At 60.8% G+C, this 13,120-nt stretch overlaps 1 protein-coding gene across 1 annotated transcript; it reads right to left on the bottom strand.

The window, feature by feature from the left end:
• Positions 1-8,386: 8,386 nt before the first annotated feature.
• On the bottom strand, positions 8,387-13,120 carry ORAI3 (ORAI calcium release-activated calcium modulator 3). The gene is given in 4 exon segments (XM_074956742.1): positions 8,387-10,094; positions 10,097-10,460; positions 12,871-12,972; positions 12,974-13,120. Coding segments are annotated over 4 exon segments (744 nt in total). The 3' UTR covers positions 8,387-9,963.

Below are 13,120 nucleotides of genomic sequence, written 5' to 3'. Positions count from 1 at the left end.
GCCCCCCCGACCCCAGCTCCCCCCTGCCCCCACTCCTAGAGTGCCTCTTCTCCCAGCCTCCCTCCCCGTCCAACCAGCCCCCCCCGACCCCAGCTCCCCCCCTGCCCCCACTCCTAGAGTGCCTCTTCTCCCAGCCTCCCTCCCCGTCCAACCAGCCCCCCCGACCCCAGCTCCCCCTCCCCCACTCCTAGAGTGCCTCTTCTCCCAGCCTCCCTCCCGTCCGACCAGCCCCCGACCCCAGCTCCCCCCTCCCCCCACTCCTAGAGTGCCTCTTCTCCCACCTCCCCCTGTCCGACCAGCCCCCCCGACCCCAGCTCCCCCCTGCCCCCACTCCTAGAGTGCCTCTTCTCCCAGCCTCCTCTCCCTTCCAACCAGCCCCCCCGACCCCAGCTCCCCTCCCCCACTCCTAGAGTGCCTCTTCTCCCAGCCTCCCTCCCCGTCCGACCAGCCCCCCCGACCCCAGCTCCCCCCTGCCCCCCACTCCTAGAGTGCCTCTTCTCCCAGCCTCCCTCCCTGTCCGACCAGCCCCCCCGACCCCAGCTCCCCCCTCCCCCCACTCCTAGAGTGCCTCTTCTCCAGCCTCCCTCCCCGTCCCAACCAGCCCCCCCGACCCCAGCTCCCCCTGCCCCCACTCCTAGAGTGCCTCTTCTCCCAGCCTCCCTCCCTGTCCGACCAGCCCCCCCGACCCAGCTCCCCCCTCCCCCCACTCCTAGAGTGCTCTTCTCCCAGCTCCTCCTGTCCGACCAGCCCCCCGACCCCAGCTCCCCTCCCCACACTCCTAGAGTGCCTCTTCTCCCCGCCTCCCTCCCCATCGACCAGCCCCCCCGACCCCAGCTCCCCCCTGCCCCCCACTCCTAGAGTGCCTCTTCCCAGCCTCCCTCCCTGCCGACCAGCCCCCCCGACCCCAGCTCCCCCCTCCCCCCACTCCTAGAGTGCCTCTTCTCCCCAGCCTCCCTCCCCGTCCGACCAGCCCCCCGACCCCAGCTCCCCCTCCCCCCCCACTCCTAGAGTGCCTCTTCCCCAGCCTCCCTCCCCATCCGACCAGCCCCCCAGACCCCAGCTCCCCCCTCCCCCCACTCCTAGAGTGCCTCTTCTCCCAGCCTCCCTCCCTGTCCGACCAGCCCCCCGACCCCAGCTCCCCTCCCCCCACTCCTAGAGTGCCTCTTCTCCCAGCCTCCTCCCCGTCCGACCAGCCCCCCGACCCCAGCTCCCCCTGCCCCCCACTCCTAGAGTGCCTCTTCTCCCAGCCTCCCTCCCCGTCCGACCAGCCCCCCGACCCCAGCCCCCCTCCCCCACTCCTAGAGTGCCTCTTCTCCCAGCCTCCCTCCCTGTCCGACCAGCCCCCCCGACCCCAGCTCCCCCCTCCCCCCACTCCTAGAGTGCCTCTTCTCCCAGCCTCCCTCCCGTCCGACCAGCCCCCCGACCCCAGCTCCCCTCCCCCACTCCCTAGAGTGCCTCTTCCCCAGCCTCCCTCCCCGTCCGACCAGCCCCCCCCGACCCCAGCCCCCCTCCCCCCACTCCTACAGTGCCTCTTCTCCCAGCCTCCCTCCCCGTCCGACCAGCCCCCCGACCCCAGCTCCCCCCTCCCCCCACTCCTAGAGTGCCTCTTCTCCCAGCCTCCCTCCCCGTCCGACCAGCCCCCCCGACCCCAGCTCCCCCCTCCCCACACTCCTAGAGTGCCTCTTCTCCCAGCTCCCTCCCCATCCGACCAGCCCCCCCGACCCCAGCTCCCCCCTCCCCCCACTCCTAGAGTGCCTCTTCTCCCAGCCTCCCTCCCCGTCCGACCAGCCCCCCCGACCCCAGCTCCCCCCTGCCCCCCACTCCTAGAGTGCCTCTTCTCCCAGCCTCCCTCCCCGTCCGACCAGCCCCCCGACCCCAGCTCCCCCTCCCCACACTCCTAGAGTGCCTCTTCCCCCAGCCTCCCTCCCCGTCCGACCAGCCCCCCAGACCCCAGCTCCCCCCTGCCCCCACTCCTAGAGTGCCTCTTCTCCCAGCCTCCCTCCCTGTCCGACCAGCCCCCGACCCCAGCTTCCCCCTCCCCCCACTCCTAGAGTGCCTCTTCTCCCAGCCTCCCTCCCGTCCGACCAGCCCCCCGACCCCAGCTCCCCCTCCCCCCACTCCTAGAGTGCCTCTTCTCCCAGCCTCCCTCCCCATCCGACCAGCCCCCCCGACCCCCCCTCCCCCCTCCCCCCACTCCTAGAGTGCCTCTTCTCCCAGCCTCCCTCCCCGTCCGACCAGCCCCCCAGACCCCAGCTCCCCCTCCCCCCACTCCTAGAGTGCCTCTTCTCCCAGCCTCCCTCCCTTCCAACCAGCCCCCCCGACCCCAGCTCCCCCCTGCCCCCACTCCTAGAGTGCCTCTTCTTCCCAGCCTCCCTCCCCGTCCGACCAGCCCCCCGACCCCAGCTCCCCCCTGCCCCCCACTCCTAGAGTGCCTCTTCTCCCAGCCTCCCTCCCTGTCCGACCAGCCCCCCCCCGACCCCAGCCTCCCCCCTCCCCCCACTCCTAGAGTGCCTCTTCTCCCAGCCTCCCTCCCGTCCGACCAGCCCCCCCCGACCCCAGCTCCCCCCTCCCCCCACTCCTACATGCCTCTTCTCCCAGCCTCCCTCCCCGTCCGACCAGCCCCCCCGACCCCAGCTCCCCCCTCCCCCCACTCCTAGAGTGCCTCTTCTCCCCAGCCTCCCTCCCGTCCGACCAGCCCCCCGACCCCAGCTCCCCCCTGCCCCCACTCCTAGAGTGCCTCTTCTCCCAGCCTCCCTCCCTGTCCGACCAGCCCCCCCCGACCCCAGCTCCCCCCTCCCCCCACTCCTAGAGTGCCTCTTCTCCCAGCCTCCCTCCCCGTCCGACCAGCCCCCCGACCCCCCCTCCCCCCTCCCCCCACTCCTAGAGTGCCTCTTCCCCAGCCTCCCTCCCCGTCCGACCAGCCCCCCGACCCCAGCTCCCCCCTCCCCCCACTCCTAGAGTGCCTCTTCTCCCAGCCTCCCTCCCCGTCCGACCAGGCCCCCCCGACCCCAGCTCCCCCCTCCCCCCACTCCTAGAGTGCCTCTTCTCCCAGCCTCCCTCCCCGTCCGACCAGCCCCCCCGACCCCAGCTCCCCCCTCCCCCCACTCCTAGAGTGCCTCTTCTCCCAGCCTCCCTCCCGTCCGACCAGCCCCCCCGACCCCAGCTCCCCCTCCCCCCACTCCTAGAGTGCCTCTTCTCCCAGCCTCCCTCCCCGTCCGACCAGCCCCCCCGACCCCAGCACCCCCCTCCCCCCACTCCTAGAGTGCCTCTTCTCCCAGCCTCCCTCCCCGTCCGACCAGCCCCCCCGACCCCAGCTCCCCCCTGCCCCCCACTCCTAGAGTGCCTCTTCTCCCAGCCTCCCTCCCCATCCAACCAGCCCCCCGACCCCAGCTCCCCCCTGCCCCCACTCCTAGAGTGCCTCTTCTCCCAGCCTCCCTCCCCGTCCGACCAGCCCCCCCGACCCCAGCTCCCCCCTGCCCCCCACTCCTACAGTGCCTCTTCTCCCAGCCTCCCTCCCCGTCCGACCAGCCCCCCCCGACCCCAGCTCCCCCCTCCCCCACCTCCGCCCCGGGGACCCTCCCCCCCCAGCTGTAACCGTCCCCTCGCGCGCCGCTCCTCACCCGCCGCCCGGCCCCGCCCCCTGGGCCCCCCCGGCCTCCCGCGCCGGCGCTCTCACCTCGCTGCTCCCGGCCCCTCCCCCCCCGCGCGCGCGGCCTCCTCGCTCGGCGACCAGGGGGGCCCGCTACTGCCGCCGCCGCCGCCGCAGACAGGGAGAGGGGGCGGGGCAAACGGCCGACGTCCCGTCGGCTCGCGCGAGAGTTCCCGTTGGCTTGCACTCTCCCCGCCTCCTGTGTCCGGCTCTGTGTGTTCGCGTCCGCTCTTTCGACGCAGGAAATTAGAGCGACTCGCCTCCGCTCCGGGTGGGGCCCGGCTGGAAGGCCGTCCTCCTCTCTCTCTTCGTTCTGTAGGGGGACGATTTTTTTTTGCTTTCTCACCCCCAGCTCGGGAAAGATGACGAATCCGCGCTTGGGAAACAGCAGCTAGCCCCGCAGAAGGGAAGGAGGTGCATTTTCGCCACAGAATGCCATAAATTTAAATTTATTTACATAATGAATTGCAACGTAGCGGAGAGGCAAAAGGAATAATGTGAGTCGCCCTGATGCACCGCGCTATTTTTTAAGGGGATAATTGGAGATACAGGATTGAATCAGCTGTGGTGAAATCACGGCTCGTTCCTAGGGGGAATATAAAACCTCAGAACTTTCGTCATGGGATGGAATAATGTTAAATAACGTTAAATAGTCAATTACAACATTAGTAACGGGTAAAAGGAAAAAACCATGACCCTTGATGCGTCATATTATTTTTTAAAGGGCGGGAGAGAATTGAATGTTCAGAGAACGCATCCGGTCTGTCGAAATCACAGCTAGGGGGAGGAGAATGTTATTTGCCTCTCGGCACTTTCGCCATGACCATGGATTGTATTTAAATAAATCGAAATATTTGATTACAGCAGCCTCGACAAGCCAACAGAGGCAGATGATCCCTGTCCCCACCCCTTCTCGACTCACACTACTTTTTTTAGAGGGGAGAATGGGAGAGGCATGTATCGAATCTACTTTGGTAACATCATAACTTGCTCCTTCGAAAGGAATGAGGGATTATTCAAACTCTGCACTTTCGCCATCGGAAGGAATACATTTAAGTATATTTTAATAATTAAGTACACAATTGTAGGAAAGCCAATAAGAGGAATGAGACCCCCCCCCCAGTATATCATATTTTATATTGGGGAAATAGTAAACTGAGAAATACAATTTTGCCAAAGGAGATACTATTTAGTACCAAGGAAGGGAGGGGAACCTACTCGTTCATTTATGCACAGCACTTTCGTCATATGATTGAATACAGTTGATTAATTTTACAATATTGTTTACACTGTAATAACGGAGCCAATAGGACGAACATGACCCCATCCTCCAAAAACAATGACCAAATTATTTGTGCAGGAAGAAATGGGAGGTTCAAGTATTTAATCTGCTTTGGCAAAATGCCAGCTAATTCCATAGACGGGAGGGATATGGTTATTCTTACCTTCCACTTTCACTATGAAATAGAAGAAATTTAAAATACATTGAAGTAACGAATTACAATGGTAGAAGAGAATGAGAGGGAGGCAAATGAGTCCATGGATTAGATATAATTATTTAAAAGGGAGTAATTGGATATCACAGGATTGAATCTGCATTAGCGAAATCACAGCTACTTCCAGTGGCTGGGGGAATCCTGAGGGATTGATTTGTCTACCGCACTTTTGCCACAGGGTGCAACAAATTACAATACATTAAAATAAATCATGTCCTCCCTTTAAAGAGTCACGAGTAGGAGAGGAATCAGCTCCTGGATTAACATAATATAATTATTTAATTTTAAGGGTTATGCCGAACCTGCTAAAGCCAACTACAGCTGGAGCCAAGTAAGATGAGAGGAAGAAGAAAAAACTCTCTCATCCGCTGCCAGCACTTTCGTCACAGGGTAGAAAAATCATTAAATAAATTAAGGTTTCAGAGTAAATTAATTAAGTTACACAACTTCGGAGAGCAGAAATTCAACTGCCACTTCGCTAACTTTTTTTAAGCCCATGGATCAATTGTGTGGAATCTACAAAGCTAATCAATCGCCTGATATTCCCACCCGGGAAAGCAATAAAAAGCCAGTGACTCGCCTTCAGCACTTTCTTCATTGTCAATAAATTGAAATAAATTTAAGTCATTAATAAAACCATCCAAAATCTCATAAGAAGCCAAATAAAATGCCAATTCATCAAGGCTGATTTTTGTCATCTACTTGATGGAGGAGATGGGTGAGTCTGTTGAATCTGCTTGTGCCCTTCCATAGGCTCAATTACAACCCTCTTGAGACCTATCTTGTGCCCTCTGGGAGGTATTTTGCATCCTCTGACCTATCTTTTGATAGTCGGAAGCACTTTCAAAACAATTAATTACCACCGATTCTCCCTATTTCTTTAATCAGCCCCACCCATTCACATTTAGAGGAGGAGGCCGCATTTAATTACAAATGGTTCAATATTTCCATATGTAGTTTTCACTAGTGTTGAATCTACTGATCTCAATGCACACCCCTGCTGTGTCGTTGCCACAAGGGGTCAACACAGTGTTGAGTGTAAGGAGATGCATTAGGTGCCCCCAGCTAATCTCCTCCTCAATGTACACGTTACACCAGTCCCCTTTGACGCCCGCTAGCATTGAAAGGCAGCAAGCTACATTCTGGGGTCCTGCTCATCTTTATTTAGGGGGTGGGGTAATAAACCCCTTGTACCCAAGATCTGCCACCAATGGGCATATTAACATTGCACGAGAACAATACGCAGATAGCCCCCACAGATACCCCCGCCCCAGCAGATTCCACCACATGTATAAATGAGACTTGTTGCCGCATAAAAGTGGATGGAGCATAGATGGAGAAGGCCATTAACCCTCCTAACCAGCCGCTGACCCTGGTACAGCTATAAAGGCCACTTAATGGTCTTTGTCCTTTCCTAACCTCCCTATTTAACTCAAACACCTGCCAACCATTGGTGGGAAAAGTTTGTTATGTGAAATACCCAACATGGTTTCAATTTAAGGCTGTGACAGACCTGACCCACATCTCTGGGGACTCCTAGGAGACTCCAGCCAACCGAGGTAGGCAAAGTACAGTTTGTTCCAAGACTAAAGTGACATGAATTACAAAACTCCTTCAGGGCTTGTGTACATAGAGGAAAGAAGAAAAAAAAAAAGACACAAACATAGGGTGACCAGATAGCAAATGAGAAAAATCGGGACCGGGGGTGGCGGGTAATAGGTGCCTATATAAGAAAAGCCCCAAATCTCAGGACTGTCCCTATAAAAACGGGACATCTGGTGACCCTACGCTAACACATTGTGACGGTCGTTCTTGTGGTTAAGATACCAGACAGGCTCTGGATGGCTGGGTTCTATGCCATCTCAGCCGCAGCCTCCCTCTGGGACTTTGGGCCAATCACTGAATCTCTCTGGGCCTCAGTTTCCCCATCTGTGAAGTGAGAAGAATGATCCTGCCCTTGTCTATTTTGAACGCGAGCTCGCTGGGACAAGGATCCTGATCTCAGTCGGGTCCCGCAGGAAACATGGAGTGAGAAGAAAGAGATGAAGTAGAAATAACTAATAGCAACCGGCATTTGATTTCCCTTGTTGCTGGTCACCTCTACAATCCCCTGGTGTAATTGCCTCATTTCCCCACCAGAGGGCAGCAGTTACCCAGATATTTCAGACCTAGCTTAAAACTAGCTCCCTACCTACCAACTGTTCTGTCCTTTGGGGTTACCTCTGTCCTGGAGCCAGCTGGTTCCCAGTCAGAGGGTGGGATGGGAGTTGGCACCCCCTAGAGGGGAAAGGCCCCATGCCCATTCCTCACCCTGGGGCCAGATGGGAGCTGGGGCCCCCTACAAGGAAAAGGGCCCATGTCCCATTCCCCAGCTAAAGTTTCACACTGAACAGCTGTTAATTCATTTTCTCCACCCCTGACGAGTCCAGACCTGAGTTCAGCCCTGGGGGTTTCGGTTCATGGCGTCCCTAAAACCAGGCACACGCCCTAAACCTGCCCTTCCCTGAGTCTCACCGACACCCCCTTGCTGGGAGAGGCCGGGCCTGGAGTAGCGAGGAGCACCCCGCACAGCCAGAGCTCCTGCCCTGCTCCTCACAGCACCCCCTGCTGGGTGAGGCGGGATGGCAACATCTGCTCCACCTCTGGCCCTCCCATCCCAGACTCTGAGGCAGCCTGGCCCTTTGGTCTCCGTTTCCCAGGCCCTTGTCTCGCTCTGGCCCTGGGCCCAGCTTGCCCCTCCCTCTGTGGCGAGCCATGTAAATATTTCAAGGCTGGGTAAATGTTTATTCTGGATCGGGGCCATCAACAGAGTCTGTCCCAACTCAGGACTCAGCCTGCCTTCGAGTGGGGGAAGATGCAGGTGCCCCCTGCTCTAACGCAATAACCCCCATGCCCCTCCCAGAACTGGGGAGCGAACCCAGGAGTCCTGGCTCCCAACTCCCCAGTTCTAACCCACCAGACCCCACCCCTGGTCCCAGAGCCGGGGAGAGAACCCAGGAGTCCTGGCTCTCAGCCCCTGTGGTGGAGGGAGCTGGGGCCATGCATGTGGGTCCAGCTGTTAGGCAGAAACTGCTTTGCCTCCCGAGAACCACCTGTGTCTACAATCGCTCCAAACTGCCCGTGCAAATAAGTGTCCCCAGTCAGGCCCTTTGCCAAAGACAATCATTTATTTACAAACTGACAAAAAATGACAGGCGCAAAAATACCAGAAAATCCACCAGCAGAGCCCAGGGGGCTGGAGCCAGCCACCATCCCCGGCGCTGGATCGAACTGTCGGCATTAGAGGGAACAGGCACCCCCGGCTCTGACCACCAGACCCCACTCCCCTCCCGGTACCAGGCTGCTGGTGATGATAAGGCACCGCAGTATGGCTGTGAATTGCTCTGCATATATTAATTTCTCAGTATCTCTTGCACATGGTTCTGCCCTTCCAGCTAAGACACGCATTTCTGCTCGCCGCCCCGCAGGGCGGAGTACACAATATTATAGGCCCTACACAAAGCACTGGCAGTTTGTTTCCATTAAGCTACTTGCCCGCACATTGGCTGAATCTGTGACAACATATTATAGGCCCTACCAAAACAAAAAACAAAACAAACAAACAAACCCCCACTGACTGGCTGTTTCAGTTAAGCAGCTGGCTGGACCTGCACCACCACATTACAGGTCCTGCCAAAAACACTGATTCGGCAAAGCAAGATATGCTCCCCTCCATCCGCAGACAACGCCACATATTGTAGGTCCTACAAAAATATAGTCTGTTTTGCTCTGCTAAAGCACCTGTTCCCGGCTGATAGAAACGAAGCACAAGACACATTATAGGTCCTACAGAGCTGGCTTTTGTTTTGGTTTAGCAATGGGTGTTGCCTTCTGCTGGCTCCTTTAGGGACAGGGTATGGACCATATTATCAGAGGGCCTACATTAATGGTAGCTACCATTTTGTTCTCTGCAGTGGGGCCACTCGCGATCTCGCGACTTTTGATCTTAGCTCCAATGCTAAGATCAAAAGTCGCGAGATCAGCTAGTGAGTCACTAATTCTATTTAATGACGAGTGGGGAAAAGGACACAGGCTCCAACCCAGCTGGGACTGGCTGGCTCAGGGGGACACGGGGCCTTCCCCCTCCAGGACAGGGCTGGGGGGTTGGCTGGCCCTCAGCCCAGGAGCCTCTGGGACAAGTGCCCCACTCCCATAGCCACCGAAGGCTGGAGAGGCCGTCGATGCGGAGATCCCCCACTAGGGGGCAGCACGGAGGCAACGTGGTTGAGAATAACACCCCGGCATCTACCCCCAGCTCTGGGCCCGCTGTACCTGACGGGTGGGCGAGCCCCAGATCTGTGCATTTGCCCCACTGCAGACCCCAGCTTGGTCCTATCAGTGGCTATACATTCCCCCCGATCGGTACCGGCGTGCCCCACACAGCACCCCCCTCCCCACCACCCCACCACGAGCCCATTACCATAGCCCCAGCAGGGGAAGCACGGGAAGAAGAGGGGACAGGGAGTGGTTCGCCCAGCTGGCATCTCCTGGGCAGTGCCTGGTCGGGCCGGAGAAACCAGCCCCACTTCCCCCACGACTGGGGCGGCGTGGTACGGAAAACCAGCCCAAAAGCAGCCGAGGAAGGAGGAGAAGACGGCAGAGAACGACCCCAGCTGTGGATTATCCCCCAGCCAGCCGCCGTCTCTCCTATCCGGCTCACGCAGCCTCCGCTCGAGGGGGGGGAGCCGCGAATGTCTTCCGGCCATCCCGGGGCAGCAGCCCGCTCCAGGCGCCCCCTGCGGTCAGGAGTGGGGGGGGGGGGCGCGCCCGGATCCGACCTCACACAGTTTGCACCCCGGTCGCCTCCCCGTCCAGCTGGTACTTAATCTTGCTGAGCTCCTCCAGCTCCTGCTGGTGCCGGTCAGTCTTGTGGCTCACCAGCGAGCGGTAGAAGTGGAGGGCGAACACACAAACACCCACCCCACCGGCACCATGATGACGGTGGAGGCCACGGCGGCGTCCCAGCCGCCGCGGCCCATGGGCATGAACTTGACCCAGCAGATGAGCACCACCTCGGTGAGGAAGAGGAAGATGCCCAGGGCGGTGGAGAAGCCCCAGGCCAGCTCGATGTAGCGGTGCATGCGCTCGTGGGGCGACTCGTTGACCGAGTTGAGGTTGTGGATGTTGCTGACGGCCTCGATGTTGGGCAGGATGCAGGTGCTGACCATGAGGGCGAAGAGGTGCACGGCCACCAGCACCGTCGTGCAGGCGCTGAAGGCGATCAGCAGCCCCCGCGGGTAGTCGTACTTCTCCAGCTGCACCTCCACCATCGCCACCTGCAGGGGGCGCCGGAGACACCGTCAGCCCTCGCGGGAGCCAGCCAGCACCCCCCCTGCCCTGGGCCCGGATCAGAGCCCGTGCCCCCTAGAGGGGAAAGGCCCCAGGCCCCATTCCCCACCCCCTGCCCTGGGACGGGATCACAGCCAGCTCCCCCTAGAGGGGAAAGGCCCCAGGCCCCATTCCCCACCCCCTGCCCTGGGACGGGATCACAGCCAGCTCCCCCTAGAGGGGAAAGGCCCCAGGTCCCACTCCCCACCCCCTGCCCTGGGACGGGATCACAGCCAGCTCCCCCTAGAGGGGAAAGGCCCCAGGTCCCACTCCCCACCCCCTGCCCTGGGACGGGATCACAGCCAGCTCCCCTAGAGGGGAAAGGCCCCAGGTCCCACTCCCCCACCCCCTGCCCTGGGACGGGATCACAGCCAGCTCCCCTAGAGGGGAAAGGCCCCAGGTCCCACTCCCCACCCCCTGCCCTGGGACGGGATCACAGCCAGCTCCCCCTAGAGGGGAAAGGCCCCAGGCCCCATTCCCCACCCCCTGCCCTGGGACGGGATCACAGCCAGCTCCCCCTAGAGGGGAAAAGCCCCAGGCCCCATTCCCCACCCCCTGCCCTGGGACAGGATCACAGCCAGCTCCCCCTAGAGGGGAAAGGCCCCAGGTCCCCACTCCCCACCCCCTGCCCTGGGACAGGATCACAGCCAGCTCCCCCTAGAGGGGAAGACCCAGGCCCCATCCCCACCCCCTGCCCTGGGACAGGATCACAGCCAGCTCCCCCTAGAGGGGAAAGGCCCCAGGTCCCACTCCCCACCCCCTGCCCTGGGACAGGATCACAGCCAGCTCCCCCTAGAGGGGAAAGGCCCCAGGTCCCCCTCCCCCACTCCTTGAACACATCACAGCTGGAGCCAAATTCCAGCAGGGCTCCTTTCCCAGCTGCTCTGGGGTGCAGGGCGGGCTCAGCAAACACCAAATATTTCCCAGGCCCCGACAGCTCAGTCACTGTGTTTAATGCCGTCTCGGGCAGGGGGAATGCAGGCAGGAGGGCAGCATAATAAAGTTTGCGTTCAAGGGGTGCAGCGGGGTGGGCTCGGCGCAGTGCTGCGGAGCGTGGGGGGGAGGGGTTGGCAGGGGGCAAGAAGGGGGTCTCAGAGCCCGGCCCAGCCCGCGGGCACTGGGCGAAGCAGGGACAGGGGAAGGGGGGTGGGTCACATTCATGGGGCAAGCACCAGTGGGAGACACTGCCAGGGATTAAGCCCAAAGGGGGGGGTAGTGGGCAAGGTGGGGGAGGGATCTGCCACCCTGGGCCCTTCAGTCCAGCCCCCAAAAGGGAGAGGGCAGCTTCCAGAGGGGGCAGTTAACCTCACAGTGCCAGTGGGGTCACCACTCCAGATTGACCCAACCCCACCCTCAGGCAAGAGGGGAGTAAATAGGACGCCAGACCATGGACCGGGGAGCCAGGACTCCTGGGTTCTAATCCCCGACCCTGGGAGAGGGGTTGTGTGGGCAGCGCTGCCCCCTACTGAGAGGGGATCCGGCCCTCGTGTGTTTCCCAGACTGGGCGCAGGCTGGGAATCGGAGGTCAGGCCTCCTCAATCGAATTAACACAGCCACAGCAACTGGCCAACAAACCGACAAGGCCACCCAGGGGGCTGGATAAGAGCTGGTGCCCCTAGAGGGAGAGGCTCCATGCCCCATTCCCAGGCTGCAGCGGTAGGTTCCAGATTCCGCCCCCCGAAGCCTAATCGGTGGCTGCGGTTACAGGAGCGAGATCATCCCCAGGGCTGAAATTTCGCCTGGGGACAGGGCTGGGTGGAAGCAAAATTATCTTCACAGAGAGACGGGAGGGCCTTGAAGGGGCAAGATCAGGGATCCAGGGCTGGGCTAGCAGGGGCTGCGGGTTGGGAGTGAGGGGCACTGGCAGGGCTCGGGGGGGGGGGGGGCGGGCAGGGGGCTGCGGGTCGGGAGTGAGGGGCCCCGGCAGAGCTGGGGTGGGGGGGGGAGAAGAGCTGTCTCATCTTGTTGCTAGGTCTGTGACAGTGTCACACCCACTGGCACATGCCACCGCCCTGGGGTCAATTAACCACAATTAACACGTGGGCCCCGTGGCAGGGAGGGGAAAGGAAAGGTTGCCAGGCTAGCTGGAGGGGGAGGGGCAGATCTGGGCCTGGGTGACAGTCCTCCTGGCTCCCAGCCCACGGCTCTACCTCCCGTGACCCCCCAAACACAGCTACAGCTCGTCAGGACTCCTGGCTTCTATCCCCGGCTCTAGGAGAGGAGTGAGGTCCAGTGGGTTAGAGGAGGGGGGTTGGGAGCCAGGACTCCTGGGTTCCATCCCCAGCTCTGGGAGGGGAGTGGGGTCCAGTGGGTTACAGCAGGGAGCACTGGGAGCCAGGACGCCTGGGGTTCGCTCACCATGGCGAAGCCGGAGAGCAGGGCCGAGGTGCGGCTCGAGGCCTTGAGCTTGGCCCGGCTGAGGTAGAGCCGGCGCCAGTTGAGGGCGTGCAGCGAGTGCTGGGTTGGCCCCCATCAGCTCCAGGTAACTGTGGCGCACGAACTCCCGGTAGGTGGGGGAGACCCCCAGCGTGTCTGCCGCCTCGGGGTTCAAGGGCTCCCGCTCCCCCTCGCCTCCCAGATCCCCCTCGGCGCCCCCGCCCGCCTTCAT

This window comes from Natator depressus, chromosome 6 (genome assembly GCF_965152275.1).
Source record: "Natator depressus isolate rNatDep1 chromosome 6, rNatDep2.hap1, whole genome shotgun sequence".
Lineage (NCBI taxonomy): Eukaryota > Metazoa > Chordata > Testudines > Cheloniidae > Natator > Natator depressus.
The sequence above is the reverse complement of the archived record's forward strand: the minus strand, read 5'-3'. Positions and strand labels throughout refer to the sequence as shown.